The 18,337-nt window shown below is 37.4% G+C and overlaps 1 protein-coding gene across 5 annotated transcripts in view; it reads left to right on the top strand.

Annotated features, from left to right (window-relative positions):
- Window positions 1–18,337, top strand: part of BTBD9 (BTB domain containing 9) — a 182,521-nt gene that overhangs the window by 125,027 nt on the left and 39,157 nt on the right. For all 5 annotated transcript variants that reach the window (XM_081186429.1, XM_081186431.1, XM_081186427.1 and 2 more), the window contains one exon: window positions 9,002–9,109. In XM_081186429.1, the coding sequence (XP_081042555.1) occupies window positions 9,002–9,109 (108 nt within the window). The remainder of the gene's footprint in view (window positions 1–9,001; window positions 9,110–18,337) is intronic.

The following is an 18,337-nucleotide window of genomic DNA, read 5'->3' as shown; positions in this document are numbered from 1 at the left end:
GCTCACCTGGCACCGTCATGACATATCTTTAGGGCACCAGACGAAAACATTTCTCTTCAAGCGTTCAGCTGATTAACATTCTATGGCTTTTTAAATGTGTTCATGGGAGGAGAATTATTGTTTTGTTTTATTATGCATATAATAATTGTCCTGATGACCCCAAAGACACATTATATAATGAACTTTTTAAAAAGGCTTTAAAAATCCTTTTCAAAAAACCCAGAAACAATGCTGAAGTCACCAAAAAAGAGAGACATTTGTTCCTATATGCAGCATGTGTGTTACTAGTGCAAAAATGGAAAACAGATAAGGCACCAACAAAAGAAGAATGGCATATCAAACTGTTACAATATGCAGAGCCAGCAGGGATGACCACTAGAATCAGAAACCAAAATGACAAAGGGTATAAAGAGGACTGGAAATATTTTTTTGAATACATGAAAAAGTATTATAAACAGACAATCAACCTAGCAGGATGGCAAGATTCTCAGCAGTGTAAGAAATAGTCAAAGTTTATATAAGGAGTTCTGATAGATGGGATGAACCAAGAAAACGCGAGAAAAAGAGGAGAAAAAAGGAACCATGGAAGGAGAGGATGGGAAGCCCGTTAAGGAATGTCTTTTGGATTTCTGTCTATTTATGGACTTTCCTCCCTTCTTTCTTAATTTCAGAGATTCTTCTCTTTTTGTACTGCTTTTGTTTATATCTTGTTGATATGGGAATGTATCAGAAATGCAAATAATTATAATAAAAACAAAGACAAATTATATATAATGTAGGGCCACAGTGAAATATATAGCGTTTCTAGTTCTACAGGGAAACCTTGTGAAATATAAGAAAAGGATATCATAGAATCATAGAATCATAGAGTTGGAATAGACCACAAGGGCCATCGGGTCCAACCCCCTGCCAAGCAGGAAACACCATCAGAGCACTCCTGACATATGGTTGTCAAGCCTCTGCTTAAAGACCTCCAAAGTAGGAGACTCCACCACACTCCTTGGCAGCAAATTCCACTGTCGAACAGCTCTTACTGTCAGGAAGTTCTTCCTAATGTTTAGGTGGAATCTTCTTTCTTGTAGTTTGGATCCATTGCTCCGTGTCCGCTTCTCTGGAGCAGCAGGAAAAACCACCTTTCTCCCTCCTCTATATGACATCCATATATATATATATATAACTGCCAACTATCAGCTAATCAAGAGCACTTACAATCCTCTCTCTATATATGTATAATGTATATAATAATCTACACACACGCATCCCATATGGGGGAGGGAGCAGAAATTCTGTACTCAACGGATAACAGAGTCTAGACCTGGGGTTATGAGCCAAGGAAGATTAATTCTGTGACTGCCCCATTTTAAAGCGAAACTCCTCTTCTCTATTTTTAATGCATACATATTCTCCCCCTAGAGTGCTAGGCTCTGAGATTCTTACTAAAATGTAAGGTGGTGCAATCAAATTTTTATTACACTCATTGCTACCTATTTCAATTAATGGACTTCTAGCAAGGTTGATGCTTCTGAGGCAAATGTTTAATATTCTGGATATTGCAGGAAGTGAGCCGGATGAACTTCAAGTTCACTCAGCATTTCTTCCTACAGCCCAGAGGGCAAGATTGACTAACGAAGGCTAATTTAACATTTTCTTCTAATATAAGAAGCCTTTGTAGCAGAAACAGCATTGCCCTAAACTGTTTTTTCCCCCTGTGATGTGTGCAGTTCTGCCTCCTTCACTTAAACATTCTCTTTCTATCCTAGTGTATCCATCACAGCACAACCTAGCCTACTCATTAATGTTTACTGCGGTACCTTGCTCAGAATACATTTGAAGGATTAGTATGTGGCATGAAATGTGGCCCTTGTTCCCAGAGTGCACTAGTGAATATTTATACTGGCACCTGAGAGGCATTTTGTGGTAGTCTGAAAGGGCAGTTCATGCAGACTGAATTCTGTGCAACATGTATTTTTCTTTAGCTTCAAATTATTCAAATGGTATCATGGAGAGGCAAATAAGAAACTTCAGTTGGGCTACTGTTGACTTGTGCAAAAAAAGTACAATTTACCTCTTTTTAAATTCACTTTCAGGGGTTTAGGTGGGTCAGCATTCAAAAAACAGAAAGGTAACAGTTCAGTGAATCAGGCCACATGTTGCTGACCTGGAAGTTGCTATTTTGTCCCCATATGCATGAATACTTGTCAGCAGAGGATAACACCTCAAACATCTTGCCTTACCCTATAGATGCCCAGTTGACTTCTTCAGTCTGCCAAACTGGCACTGTTACAGGTGCCACACAATACTCGTTCTGTATTTGTAAATAATAATATTTTGGTGTGGCAGCACCCACAATTTGGGACTCTGTGCCTTTTCACATCAGGCAGGCTCTTTAACTGTACAGGTGCCTTCTAAGAACATTTTTGTTTATACAGGCCTACCTAGATACGTGGAATATTTACATGTAAATTCTATGAATAAATAAGTAAACTAAATCTCATGAAGTTCACTCTAATTTACATAGTCATTAAGTTACTATAAAACTCTTTATCCTGTTACACTGAGACATTTTAGGAGCGATAGCACATTTTACCTTACTGCATTTTTAGCTATTCTCATCCACAGTTGTGTGTTTTGAATCAACTTAATATAGGCTTCAGCACTGTGGACAGCACTTAGCGCCCTGTGCGGCTCTAGATAATGTTCGATATCAATACAGTGGTACCTCGGGTTGAGAACTTAATTCGTTCCAGAGGTCCGTTCTTAACCTGAAACTATTCTTAACCTGAAGCACCACTTTAGCTAATGGGGTCTCCTGCTGCCTGCCGCGCCGCCAGAGCACGATTTCTGTTCTCATCCTGAAGCAAAGTTCTTAACCCGAGGTGCTATTTCTGGGTTAGCAGAGTCTGTAACCTGAAGCGGATGTAACCTGAAGCGGATGTAACCTGAGGTACCACTGTAGTTCATCCTGCACTATACAGAACTCAAGTGTGTCCACAGAACCTGTTTGCCAAGAAACTTCTAGAATTTACTAGCCTTCTTACTAGCATCTTACTGTACCTTCTTACTAGCCTTGAATATTTGAACCAAGGAAATGTATTGGGAATCTGAGGTGAGATGCGCACATAGCAAAAGTTACCCACAGTTCCAGCCACCACACACAGGCAACTTATGATCCAAAATAGTTTACTACTGTAGAAGATTAGGCTTTAGTAATACAGTTCCATATGTTGATATACATTACAGTTCGTAGGCTTTGGAGATGCAGATACAGATATATACAAGTACAAAGTATCTGTGTTGTTCCAGCTTCAAGACGTAAAACAGACTCCGACTTACAGAGGGACTCACTGACTGACATGCCTTAACCGCTTATATAGATGGCACTGGGCCATTGCCATAGCAAGTGGCTTGGCTGATCATGCACCTCTTGGCTTATCTCATACACGGGATGATTTGTGCTCATGAAGGAAATTAAGCCCTTCCTCCATGTCCAGTTTCTCCAACAGGAAACTACAAAGTCCCGTAATAATTGTTGGATTATTTTGATTGTTGTTAGCCGCCCTGAGCCCAGCTTCGGCTGGGGAGGGTGGGATATAAATAAAAATTTATTAAATTTATTATTAATGATAAAAAGTATTCTCTTGGGGGAAAATAATAGATTCCTTGGAGGGGATTACATATGTTTTTGCTTTTATCCATACTTGTAATTAAAAAGTGTTACAATGATTTATATCTGTGTTTATCTCATCACACATCTAAGATTCTGCCCTTAAGTTGACAGATATTTTTAATAAGCAAGTTAGCTACAATCTTGCTTAGAGGCACCAAAAGACTTTTACAGCTACATAGAAAGATAGTGGGTGAGAAAGCAGAATTTCAGATAGCTGAGTCTTTCTTCTGACCAAGTGTGCAACGATGCCTTTGGGAGTTCTGACTGAATCAGCTCTAAATTTTTAATTTGCAGGAAGTCAGCACTAATGAGAACTTTAGTTTTCCTTCAGAAGCCTTTTATTTTTGCTTCTGAAATGATGACTTATTAATATTATTAACAGCCAGGCTTAAGCAAAGGGTTCTGGAACAGCTTTTGTAAAGCTTGTTTGACCAGCCTATCTTAACCCCAGACAGTGTCAAAGGTTTTAGAGATGTGGAGGGCAGTTTATTATTGAATTCCATGCCCTTTAGGTAAGCAGGCTTCTGAATTAGTTAATATTTTCCCAGAACCTAACAGGGCTTATGTTTATCTCATAGCTATCAACCAACAGCATCATTAAAGGGGGAAAATGAGGCTGCTGCTGGTGCATGGTGAAATAATTTTTGCAGAAATAATGTTTTTATCAGCAGTTGAAAGTAAACAAGATATCTTCAATAGGAATAAAGGAATACATTAAAGAAAACTTAAATATTCTTCTAAGAAAGCTGTATGCGGTCTATATAAAAAGTTACACTTTTATTTTGGTAAGAGAAAGATGCGTGGTTAAATTGCATTTTAAATCTAATGTAGAAGCAGCGAGTTTTTCAGTTGCTTTGGTGACATGCTGCTGTCATTTGATATAGGCATGATAAAGATGAGATTGGCATTCACCATTCATAAATTTAAGAAAAGTCCTGCTTGTTATCTCTCAGATGGCCTATAAAAACTATTTATGGAAATATACTGCATTGCTTCCTAAATTTAAAAGATAGGAGATTCCCTCAGATTAAGAAAGATACCATTGAGTGCAAGAGTATGCCTGCATGGTTATTGAACAGACTTAAGGAAGTTGTAGAAGGCAATAAGGATTTGTTCAAAAGGGTGGGGGTGTAGAGGAGCAGATTGCTAAAAACCTTAATCCAACAATAAATATGTCTTTAAATGTGTATCAGAAGCAGGAAACTGACCAGGGCGGCTGGCCAGATTTGCACTCTTCAAGGTGTCTGTATATCTACTGATAAAAAAGTGAAATGCTGGCTGTAGGTTTTGGAGGGCCCTTGGTTCCAGACTTCCTCCATGGACCACCCTCTCTCATTGAGTCTTCTCATCACTATTATCAACAGTTATTTCTGTTGTTCTTCTTCCAAATCATTAATCCAGTTTCAAAAAGCTTTTGACAGAGTACCTCATCAAAGACTCCTGAATACGCTTAGCAGTTATGGCGTAAAAGAAGTCATTTTGTGGAACACTGGTTATGAAACAGGAAACAGAGAATAGGAATAAATGGACAGGTCTCCCAGTGGAAGGATGTTGACAGTGGAGTTCCCCAACTTCTTCATAAATGATTTAGAATTAGAGCAGTGAAGTGGCCAAGTTTGCTGATGATCCTAAAGTGTTCAGTGTGGTTGAAATAAATAGAAATTGTGAAGAGTTCTGAAAGGATCTCTCCGAAGTGGGTGGTAAAATGGCAAATGTAATTCAATGTAAAGAGGTTGTTGTGAAATTAAAAACAAAACAAAACTTTAGATTCACCAAAGGTTCGAGCTCTTAGTACACCTGCTCTCGTGAGAGTCACAAGGGTCTTTAAACTCAATCAGAATGCAATAACATTTATGCAAAACATTCAGTACACAAGGTACAACTTTAACTTTCCCAAATTCGCAATGGAAAAGAAGAAACTAGTTTCAACATTCCTCAACCTTTATAAATAAAATTGTTTGCCCTTTAGCAGCAGCCTGCAAACAATATCTTCCCTATCCTAGAAGGTTGCAGTTAACATGTGAAAGCAGAACATTACAAAATATTTGTTCCAAAGCTAGCGGTCAGCGTCACCTTTAGTTCAAGCCAACCTGCTTTTTGGTTTAACTGGAGCAGAGTTCATATCTTTAATCCTTAACAACTGGTGGAAACCAATTTGTTTTGGGAGGAGCAGGGTATCAGAACACATATTTAGAAAGATAGGTTTGGGGTTTGTGTTTTTTTTGTAGCTATGGTTTGGTTTGGTTTGGTTTTGTATAATGTTGTTTTCCTTGTCTTCTTAATTTTTGTACATATTGTTATAAAATCAGGTAGTTTTGGTTTTTTAAAATAAAGAGAAATTATTCCCAGTGGTGAAAATAAAAGCACATCAAGAAGAGTTTCAGAAGAATCTTTCTAAACTCGGTGAATGAACAACAAAATGGCAAATGAGGTTCAGTGAAAGTGTAAAGTGATTCATGTTGATGGGTGGGAGGAATCATAATTCAACATAAACACTGCAAAGTCAGTGTGTGCGCGCTGTAAAAAAAGCTAATTTGTTGCTAGGGATTTTAAAGAAATGAATCAAAATTGAAGCTGTCAATATAGTCATAGCTTTATACAAATATATGGTTAAACACCCTTAAAATACTGTGCACAATTTTGGTTCCCTCTTCTCAAAAAGGCTATTGTGCATCTGGAAATTATGCATTGTAACTGAATGGCAGGATATTCTGGACAGATGATGCAGTATAGTATTTCATAGTGCAGAAATTAATAAACATAAGTATGTTAGGTGAATTAACTTCAGTGGGTCTGAACAAAATTTCATTGAATACTACTCCATGTTCTTAGGAGTCTAAAATGTTATATAAATCAGGGGCAGGGGGCTACCCAATTAATCTTTGGTTTCATGTGGAACAATCCCTTGGGATTCCATAGAAATCATCAAATGTCATCATTGTCTATTATGTTTGTATCATAATTATTGTGTGAGCCACTTTCCCCCCCAAAAGGGAGACTAAATTATGAAAATTCCAATAATTATGTTCCGTAATTGTGTTGTAGAAGGGTAGGCTTTCCACAACAACAGGGCAAAACGCAAGCAATGCAGGTCAATTTTACACTTTCTAGTCAGTGCCATTTAAGTGAATAAGCACCAAGGCATAGGCCTTTTAACTCTGGACCTGGTAGTAAATTAAACCCTTAAGGAAAAGAGCAGAAGTTAAAAATCACAATCAGCACAATGTAGCTTGTCATAACATGCATAATGCAGGCTTTCCAATTAGAACGCTGCAGTTTAAAAACTTTCTTTCTAGACTGATGAGAGAGCAATTATTTTAAGCAAAGTAAATGCAGTCTTCTGGCTCTGCTTCCAGTTACTTCTTGCTCCAATAGCAAAGACAAAGTTTTTGAAAACCATAGTTGCTATTGAATTTTGTATCAAAACAGCAGCAGAGAGCAATTTGTTGCTATAAACTCAAATCCTGCTAATCAATGGTATGCAGCCAGCCAAAACATTTGTAAAAGATGTAAGCAAAATCACATTTGGTAATCAATTTATAAAAGCAGTTCATTGGTCCTAAAGAAAAATCGATAGTGAGCTTAAGAATAGGTGATTGAAGATATGTAATATAACCATGCATTTTGTATACTTTCAAGATGAGCACTAACTAGGAAGTCTGTATTGGAGGACCATGTGAAGGTTTTCTTGCTATAAATGGGCTAATTCACATCTTTATGAAGATCTGTGGAAGAGGCTTGAATAATTATGCATTCTTATATTCACTTCCACTTCTACTTATTTTTCTACTCTTTTGTCCATTTGGTGTGAATTTCTATTTGGAATGGGTATACCTACATCATTTCTATTTAATGTGATTTTTTAAAAAGTGGGGGCACCTTTTTGTGTAAGCCAATATCCTTGACACCAAGTAAGGACAGTTTTGTTTTCCTTTCAAGTCTTCACGCAGCACTTCTGTTGTCAGGAATTCTGCTTCAGCTGATTTGCCAGCAGCCACCTTATTTGGAGGAAGCAGATTTGGTTACTGTCATTCATGCCATAGTTACATCCACATTAATCTACCATAGCACAATCTGTGTGGGGCTGCCTGTAAAGTTCAGAAGCTTCAGCTGGTCTGCAGTGCAGCTTCCTGGTTGCTTGTGAGATAAAGTAATCAGACCATAAAACATTTATTCTGTAACTAGCTGTGTTGATTACCAGTGTATTTTTGGACTGCTGCCTTTCATGCATTCACTGGTTTGGGGCCTTGCTATCTGAAGAAAACGTACCCAGATCTGCCCAGGCCTTGACATTTGCCACAGAGACCCTTCTCACAGGCCCACAATTAAGAATCATCTGGTTAGCAACCACAGAACCTTTCAGTAGTAGCTACATCACATTGTAACACCCTCCCATGGGATGTGTGCCAGGCTCCTTTCCTGATTGTGTTCAAACAGGCCTTAAATACATTGCTATTTGAAGTTGCTTTTAATTGGACTTTAACTGTTTCTGCTTCTTCCTCCCTGTCCTCTGGGTTGTATACTTTAATTGTCTTATCTTTTGTTTTTATGATTTTGACTCTGAACTACCTTGATACTGCCTTTGGCCCTGAAAGGTGGTATAAAAATACCAAAATAGATAAATAAGTACAGTTTTTGTTGGCCTGTGAATCAGAGGCTGACCTTCACTTTGGCAATGCAATCATATTCACACTTGCCGACTGAACTAGTTTTCCATATGGATTGATAAATTATGGATTTTACATAAATTAAGAATAATTTAGATGAATTGCAAATAAATGCTCCGATTGACAAGATATTATAGATTGCTTAGAAAGTTTAAAGTAGGATAATTATTTAAAGCCTAATTATCAGGCATGCCAGAAAAATATGTATTCCCAGAATTCTGCTCCTACCTGCAGCTTTAAAGCAGGCTTCTTCAAAATGGTGTCCTCCAGATGTTTTTGGACTGTAACTCATCACTCCAGCTAGCACTGGGACTGATAGGAGTTATAGCTCGAAACATATGGAGCCACCAGGCTGGATAAGGCTGTTTTAAACCTAGATAAAAATAACAAAGAAATAGTTGATAAAGAAGAATTTTCAGGATCTGGAAGTATAGTATAGTTTACTTTTATGCCTACTTATGGCCAAAATGTCCCCCTTTTAACTAAGGTTAAAATACAACTACCAAATTCAAACTGCTGATTATTAGAGACACATTCCAAGACAAGCAGTTAACATAGGTTAGCAGGAAAGATTGTAGAAATAAATTATGTATTCCATGGTTGGTTGGTTGGTTGGTTGGTTGGTTGGTTGGTGATCACTGAATTCTTACTGTTTCTGTTCATGCAGGTTACTTCTCTGGGATTGTGACGACAGAAGCTACAGCTATTACATTGAAGTTTCCACTAACCAGCAGCAGTGGACAATGGTGGCTGACAGAACAAAAGTTTCCTGCAAGTGAGTTTAATTTTCTTCTATTTGTGCTTCATCCCTTTCAAATCTAATAGAATGCTTGTACATGACTAACCATCCGAAACAAAAAGGAGGGCAGAATTTGCAGGGAGGATCCAGCAAGGATTAAAGTCAAATGGCTCCAGCCAGGCTAAAATTGAATGGAGGATTCTGTTGTTGAACTAGCTGGAAAAGTTCCTTTGCTTGCCACCTAAGTACAGTCATTAGTCCCTTTGTCTAGGCAATGATTGTTGGCCTGAACAGTTAAGCACTGTCACCACAAAGCTAATGGGTAGGCCTTCATCATCTGGCTGGAAGCTGGCTGCAGACCGAGAAGCTGAGAACCAGAGACATGCTGTGACTAATGTAGAATCGAGACCTCTCAAGGTGTTAAAGCTGTGAACACCTCCATTTTACACTCAGATTGTGTCTATGTGTGCATAAACCATTTATCCTAAAGATACCACCGTCTCTGCTGCCCCTCATTCTAAGGAAACTGAACCCTGGCTAAGCTCCTGCAATCCCTGGAATCTTGCTCCGCTTGGAGATTGGGATGGCGTGTAACAGTATATTACTAACAAAATAAATAAAAATGAAACATTACTGATGATAAGAGACTGGGTAGGAATTTCCCTTTGCAGTGCCCAGCAGTTTTACACCACTTTCCATGGTTAGGAGATTGCTTTAACTGTGACAGGAAGAGCTGGAGAAACAAAACAATATTTTATTTCTTTATTTGCTGTATTTCTACTCCACCCTTCATTTTTAAGGGTCCCAGGGCAAATTACAGTGCAGTATTCACAGTGAAACAACAATAAAACCAATCATAGGACAATTCCAGAACCAACTAAAACACCAATACCATGAAACAACTGTATTTCTGCAGCTGTGGAATTGGTCTGTTACAATTGGTCTCCCTGCCCAACCTAATTTACCCCAAAAGGATATTAATATACTGCTTTAATATCTCATAAATTGAGGGAACCACTTTGATAGGCCAATTCAGAATTAATTTTGACATTTGTTACATAAAGAAGCATGGAATCCTAGCTTAAAAAGAAGATTCTTCTAGTGACGCCAACTTGAAAAGTGAATTATTTGAGCAAAAGCAGTCTGCTTCTGCTGATGTTTTGTAGTGCTTCTGTTGCTGTTTCATATGTGCTTGGATAATGGCAGTCTCCTTCCTTGCCAATTCCTGTGTGCCTAATCTTGCATTGAAGATCTAATCCCTTGTTCATGTCATGAATTTATAGCATGAAGAATGATTGCAAACTCCCAACTAGCTAGTTCACAGCAGGAAAAATAAGACAGACCAAAGGTAGCAAACACAAACTTCAACAAGCCTCTCTGATCAAGTGAGAGTGGCAAAGAAAATAATGCAGAGAGGGAGGGAGTAAAAGTAAATGGAATTCAGTTTACATGTCATAGACTGCATTTGATAGTCTAACCAAGTGTGAAAACTTCTTTTCAAGTCTGCTTCTGCTGCTTTTGGTCGATTTAATGGTATTTTAATGTAGTATTTTGTGTAAATTAATAATTTAGTACTCAAAGCCTGAAGTGACAGGCTATTTCTAAACTCCTCTTTTTACTCAGTCTCAAAAGGCTGGCAATGGAAATGATGGTATGTTTATTATCTTCACAGGAAAGCTTTCTGTCCTCCTTAAATGGAAGCCAATTAATGCACAGTGATTGTATAATTGTCATTTTAAATGCTTCATATAGGCTTTCTGGCTAACTTCTGTTGTTTTCCACGCAGTATGACAGTAATGAAATCGATTCATGTTCTGTTCTGTCTAAAGGGCAAATATTTCTGATAAGTTTGCTTTGGTTTGTTAAGCTTGAACAATAGACATGTATGCTTGTTAAAAGATTTTGCGGATGAAGAGTCTAGAACTTGGATTAAAGGCTTAAAAAATGCAGTTAGTAGGGCTCAGATTGCTGCTATGATTAATTATTTAAATGAGCATCTGCCTAAGACACTATGAACAATCAGGAAACATTACTGTCAGTTTAAAGGTTGGTCTTTGAAGTTTTTTGTTTGTTCTGCTATGAAACGCATACTGTTAATTGCATACTGAGCTTCTCTGTTGTCTTACGGGATTTGGCTACATATGATCAATCAAGTCCAGTGGTCCACTGATCGGAATATGAGTTCCTGGAGCAAGAATCCCCAACCTTTTTGGATCTGTGGGGACACTTGGAATTTTCAAACTGTGTTGTGAGCAGCACCACGAAATGGCTGGAGTGAGAAGACGGGTTCTCACAAAATGGCTGCCACTGGAGGTGTGCCCTGCCAGAAACAATGGATGTGCTCTGTGCGTGCATTCGTTCCTGCTCTCTCCCTCTCTCTCTCTCCCAGACCCAAAGAATACATAAACACAGATGGCCTCAGAGTGAGAGAAACAGTCACAGGCTCAAACGGGGAAACCAAAACATGCAGAAATTTAGAAAGGGAGAGAAAACACACATGGGCTGGGGCACACATGGGCATCCAGAGAGAGAACGCTCAGAAACATGTTTTGTTCTCTTGTCTCCCCCGCCCTTGGCTAGGCTTACTTTTTCTGTTTATCTTTTGAAACCTTCCTTTGCTTCCAGGCTTTTGGTGGTATATGATGACTCACTATTATGTCAGCCGAGCATTTGATAATTGACTTGCTTGTTGGGTGATGATTTTTCCATTATTTGTCAACAGTGGTGCGATGTCTCTTGTTGAGGACTCTGTGTGCATTTTTGCATTTTTCAAAAAAACTTGGTTGGTCACCTTGAGTCCACTCTGTAAGGCAGCTAACAAATTGAATAAATTATAAGAAAGTAATATAATAATCTGGCCTATCAAGTACTGATACTGGAGAAAGAGAAAATGGGCTATCCTTTTAAAGTTGGCTTATCCTAGACTGTTGGAGATGTATTTCTGTGTGTGATGTTCTTTGTACTTTTGTCATATTTATGGAAATTTGCTGTATTTGTACAGATGCCCAATGGCCCTTAGGGTGAAGCTTTTCTATATATTAGAAGAAGTTGGTTTTGGGTTTTTTTACGTAGAAGATTTCTTGGTTCACAGAGAGGCTGCTACCTGTGACTGTTCTGAGACTATATGTATAGTTACATTTCACATTTTTGTTTGAGAATTTCAAAGAAAACTTGCTGGTGTGTGTGTGTGGGTGTGGGTGTGTGCATGCATGTGTGGAGAGAGACAGAAAGACATAGAATGGATTTAATTTCAAAACATGATTTGCCTTCTGTGCTATAGGATTATTAATCTTGATATTCTACAGAGAAAAGAGAGTTGACAGGCCCAAATATCATGCACTAAAAGTGTGTCTTCGCATCAAATACCAGCCTTAAATCAGTGTTCTGGGAGAGGTGCATTTTTCCTCATAACTACAGGGAGAATTCTTTTCAATTAACTTTCGTATAGTGAGTGCTGGACTATTAGTGAGAACTGTAGAGGTTCACAGTTAGCTCTATTCCTATTGTGGAAAGAAAAATGTCTTGAAAAATAATTAGAATGAAATATGTAACTGGTTATTTCAAATCAATACATAAACCTGAACATTATTTGCCTTCATAGTTCCTGGCCATATGTACTTTTCTGTCTATTCTCTCCCCTCTTAGATTCCATTCTATAGCTTTCTTACTCCTGTGATCTCTCTCTCTCTCCCCCCCCCCCAATTTTCTTGGGCGTATCTACTGCCCAGCTCCTGTTTAGGATCAGAGCAGTTCTGTCAATGGGCATCTGCACATTACGGCAGCCCAGCCAATTCTTGCCAAAGCATTCACCGCCAACGGTACATGTTATATGAGTTTTTAAGAAAACAAAGGGAAAATTGAACACCAGATGAAGTGTTTTCTCAAGAAAGAGTTGGGTTTGCTGAGACATACATTCACACCTATGTCTGTACTTATATTGGATTAAACCCCATTGAAGTGAATGTGTTTTCCTTTGTGAATGTGAAAGGTGTGCTTGCATCCATAGATTTTCATGCCCAAGAAGTAGCTGGGATAAGGGATTGATCTTCCGATGTGGGTATTCACTAGTTGTAGAAAACCCATGTACATATTGCATATTACATGTGAAAATGAAAGCAGATATATTGCCATGTGTGTGCACACTTTAAAGCTACAGTTACTAGCAGGTTCCTAATCTTTTTACATCTATGTAAGAAAAGCAACCCTGTCTTAGATCTCTGGAACTGATGTCTTTTTAGTGAAGCTGATTTTTCTCATTTAATTTTATTTTAAATATCAGCACAATGCATGGTTTTCATGTTCATTTGTCCCCCTCCAGTAATTCTGTTTATAAGTGATGACCATTACAATGAAAGCTCCTTCAATAAATCATAATTAAGCAAGCAGATCTTTTGACTAAATGTGGGTGCCCAATTAAATGCATAGTTACACTTGTGAAAGGTTGGCATTTGTACTCTTTAAAAAAACAGACAGCTTTGCTTCAAAAGTCAACCAAATTGCTTTTTATTATTTAGTTTTGTGGTACTTCTTGCTACTAAATGTCACCTGTAGAAAATTAAAAGATCCCACAAACTGTAGTTGAAACATCCATCTAGAGGAGTAATTGACGCTTTACATTTGCAACATTAGGTGATCTCTTTGAAAACCTTTTATCTTCTGTTTGTTCTTTTGATATTTATAAATGTTAACCAATGTAAATTATAGGGTTTGTGAACCTGAATACCCATAGTGAGGTCCCAAATGTTAAAATGTTTTTCTGAGTGGTGTAATACCTGTATTTAGTATGTCTGACTATAGTACCTTTCCTCAACTTTTATAGGCATTTTAAAAGCAACTGTCATTATTAAGGTTGCATGAGAATCTAATTTTATACAACTTCCTTCACTAGGAATAAATTATTAACATGCATAACTTAGAGGCATCAATTCCTACATACATAGAACTCGAGTAAAGAGATGCAAGACCATTAGGATGTTCAACCAAGTCTGTAAAACTATAAAAGAAATGACATATTTTAAGGAGTTTTCAACAATGTAAGGGCATATAGTTTATTAAAGTATATTAAGATATATACTTGGAGGGAACTGAGTTTTTTTGGTCTCACTTCAAATATGTCATTATAAAAAAATAAAATAATCTTTCATGGCTCCATGCAAATGGGTGCAGCCCTGGAGCTGGTTTCATGGGAAATTGCTCATCTCTGCAAACATAAAGAATTATTATTATTATTATTATTGGTTGAGCTAAGTGAAGCTTTTGGTTTTACTTGCCTGTTTAACATTTCACAGAGATGAGCAATTTTCATAAAGGTAGGGAATAAATTAGACCAATAATAAGGAATCTGAATACATAGTTCAAATGGTCAGGAATTTTAAATCCATATTTTGAGACTTTTCAAAGACCAATTGCTGTTTTCCTCAATCATGATTAAGTACGCTTTATTTATTTTATGACTTCAAAAATGCATAATAAATACCCAAACTTTTAAAACAAACTTTCTAATCAGAAGTAAGTATGTTATATTCTCGATCAACTTTCTCATCAGCACCATCCATGCTATTTGAACATCTCAATACATTAAGAATCCAAAGGTAATAAAAAATATATTTTACTGTAATCAGTTTATTTTTGCCAGCTTATATATATATAAATATTCTAACAGTTACCTGAGATTGTATTATTGCTATAGACTGCACAGAATACTACATAGTTCTGAGCAAAAAAATAGTAGAAAATGCATGTGTCATCACTTAAATGTTCTAAATATTTTTGCCAATACCAGGTAAATAAGTTCTTAACAACAACAAAAACCATGCGCTATACACAGAACATAAAATGAAGAGAATGTGTGTGTCTTTTTAAAAATCACAACACACCCTTAAAAATATTCTTTAAAAAGTTAAATACATATAAAATACAATGTTGTAAATTGTTATATGTCAGACTAAGATAGATTAAGGCTGTCAACTCAGAACTCTACTGATGCAGAAATGGCAAGCTACACATTTATTATTTTAACATGTCACTGTAGAACTCTCTCATCAAAGCCTCAATTGCTGGATGCATTTCAGCTTGCTAGTCTTCCTCAGTGGTAGAAAATTAGAGAAATGTGCATGAAATAAATTCAAGTACAGCAAATCATCTATCTTCCAGGCTCAAGGGACAGGCACACTTAAATGCTTCAGAATTTTCTCTTCCTACATTATAAAAACACTCAGTTAAACCATATACTCCCAAAGGGCATTTTCTGTTCTTAGAAGTGAAGAGGAAGACACTTTTTTTGGGAACAGTTCACCACAGAGAAGATCTGCATTTGTAGTTCTTCATTTTCCTTAACGTTCAACTCACCTTCATTTCATTCTACTTAATACTACAACATACCTGTGCTTTTTACAATCAAGAGCTATATCCATTTAATTGATTGATATGCTCTGATGCTCATATGCTCTGATCCCATGCAGTCAGTTCAGGGTGAAAGGCCAAGCCCATGAATGAATTGTTCGCTTGCATGCTCCTGGTTTATATAGGACATATGCAATCAAAGTTTGACAGTTCAGATGTAGCAGCAACCAGGAAAACAAGACAACCCTTGATGAATCAGACCAAAGGCCCATCTATTCAAGCATTCTACTCCCACCGTGGTTGACTGGAAGCAGAACATAAGCCCAATAGCACTCTCCCAATCATGTTCTCCAGCATAGTGCCTCTTATGCTGAATGAAATGCATAACTATCATACTTAGTAACCATATTCTTCAGGAACTGGTCTAATCCATACAATGGTTTCTCTAAACCATTATCATCATACAGAGCATGCAAGGAAATGCATGAACAATGGGATTCATTTATGTGCATTAAATCTGAAATGACCCAATTTTTCAGAACAACAATTACCTTCAAATTAGGTATCATCCCCAGAATTTCAAAAGCTGAAACCTTTTATCCCAATGTCAGCATGGAAAAAACCCTGACCTCCTTTTGTAAAGCAAAGTGAGCCAGCCAGCCAGAATAGTTCCATAGAATGGAAGTTAGAGTAGAGACATATAAATTCGTTTATCTGACTGTGAAAGAACTTCTGTGTGAAATTCGACAGAAGTAGCATAATATGAGTAGGGCATCTTTAATTATACATCTTTGAATTTCATCAGCATCTATTAGGAATTCATTCCAAAGAGCGTACCTTCTTTTCTCAAAAATCAGCTCCACATATTAACAGTCCAATAGACTACCTTTCAGTTTATTGGAGGCGGTGTTCAAATGTGAATGTTGGCTGCTAAATGTTATGGTAATGGTTACATTTTATTTAACATCATTTTTAGCAGAAGCTGTCCAAAGAGCAAGTGCTAGGTAGATTTTTCATTCAAAGTCTGTCCTCAATAATAAATAATCAAATGAAAACTCTGTGAAATCTTTTAGGCAAGGCCTTGCATTTCATTAAACAGTATTTGTTCTAATTAGGACATTATTTGCACTCTGTTTTACTAACTGCTCTTGTGTAATTTCTGCGGCTTTCCTACCACCATCCACCTGTCTGGCAAAATGTAGTAAAACTTACACAATATTAAACTATTGATTCATTCTAGGTAGGTTTTACCAGGACAAATTAAATACATGAATCATAGAAATCAGAGAAGTAAAAGAATTATTAGGTCTTCAACTTTTCCCTGTGGGTTTATTCTGAGATTATTCCTTACAGTATATTTTCTAGAGTTTTATTGTCAGTCCAGTTTCATATGTCTCAAACGATATGGCTTTCACTACTTCCCGTGGGAAACTATTCCATAATTTAAAAGATAGCTGTCATTAGTAGATTTTCCCCCTTCACCTTATTGCAGTTCACTATTTTCCTTTGCATCTCCAGCAGTCCCTCTTCCCTTTTGAATTCACACTCTTGAAATATTGAACTTATAGACATTCATCCTGTTTCTCCCACCAGCTTAACAAATTGAAGGCACTATTTAGTTTTTAATCTTTTCTCATACCTTGGACTCTAAATCATTTTTTTCCCTTTATCCATAGCCTTCCAGTTCAATGTATATCCTTTTTATTGCGGTTCAGAAAATTGTATATTCGAACTACAGCCTCTTCCAAAATGGGGAAAAGTTTCTACGTCGGGATGTGGTGACATCCTCAAACTGCTTTCACATTCGCATCTGTTAGGCCTTCCTTCCTCAGCTTAGTGCCAATGCTGGCTGGGGCTGATGGAAGTTGTAGTCTAGAGGACACATCTGTGTAAGGACTGCACATTCGCCCCCTACATTCTGTGCCCTCCCATGTATGTCTTTCCCTTTCAATGTTAAAACAATACAGTTTAAAATAAAATGAAAATGAAACATATTTAAATCATCTAAAAAACATTTAAAACTATCTAAAACATTTAGAACATCTGGAAACATCTAAAAGCAGATACTCTCACATTTACTAATTTCAGTGTTATCTATAAGCCATCAAAGGCCTGGATAAACAGGAATGCCTTCAAATAATAAATTATATCCACACTTTCTGTTTTCCATAATTAACACAGTTTTGAGCCAATTTCAAAACCATTTTGAATTCTCCAAACTGGTTAGTATTTGCTATGAGTAAATTTGGTGCCTCTCACTGTCTTCACAGGGTTGCTGAGAGGATAGAATGAGCAAGGTGACAATTATTCGTGCCCCTTGAAAAAGGGGGGGGGGAGATAGTTGTGTAAGAGAAGGGAGGTTTATTGAGGGACCAAGAGCTTTTTAGTAGCTGCAGTAGCCCCAAGATTTGTTATGTCAGCACATAAACACATAGGTTTGGTGAACCTAAGGTGTCGTGTACATATATTTAACCCAAACATATGCGGCATACCATCAGACATACCTGTGTGGGCATAAAAAAGATGTTAAACTAAGGTTGTATGAAGTTATGGGAAGAAATGTTCAGGACTCTGGTGTTGGAGTGCAGTCCCAAGAATGCTTGCTTGGGTCACCATTTGTGCCGTTCAGTCTTGATGAAAGTTGTATCATAAACTGAGTTGTCGTTTTTCCTAAGTTTAGGTTAACCAGTGCTTGGGTATGAATCATTAACAAACTACTGTGTTACACATTTTGCAAAATTCAGGTGCTTGTTTATCTTTTGACTTGTTTATTTTCCGTTTGGAGGCGGTGCTACAATTTACTGCATTCCTTAGTGGTTTGACATATCAATTAGATGCTACCAACAGTAATGGAGGGGCAGTTGCTCTCACTGTGAAGTTTTTATGGCCAGGCTATGGAATAGCACCCCAAGGGAATGTAAA

The sequence above is a fragment of the Podarcis bocagei genome (assembly GCF_964188305.1).
Source record: "Podarcis bocagei genome assembly, chromosome: 3".
NCBI lineage: Eukaryota > Metazoa > Chordata > Lepidosauria > Squamata > Lacertidae > Podarcis > Podarcis bocagei.
Note: the sequence above shows the minus strand (reverse complement) of the source record. Positions and strands in the feature narration are given on the sequence as shown.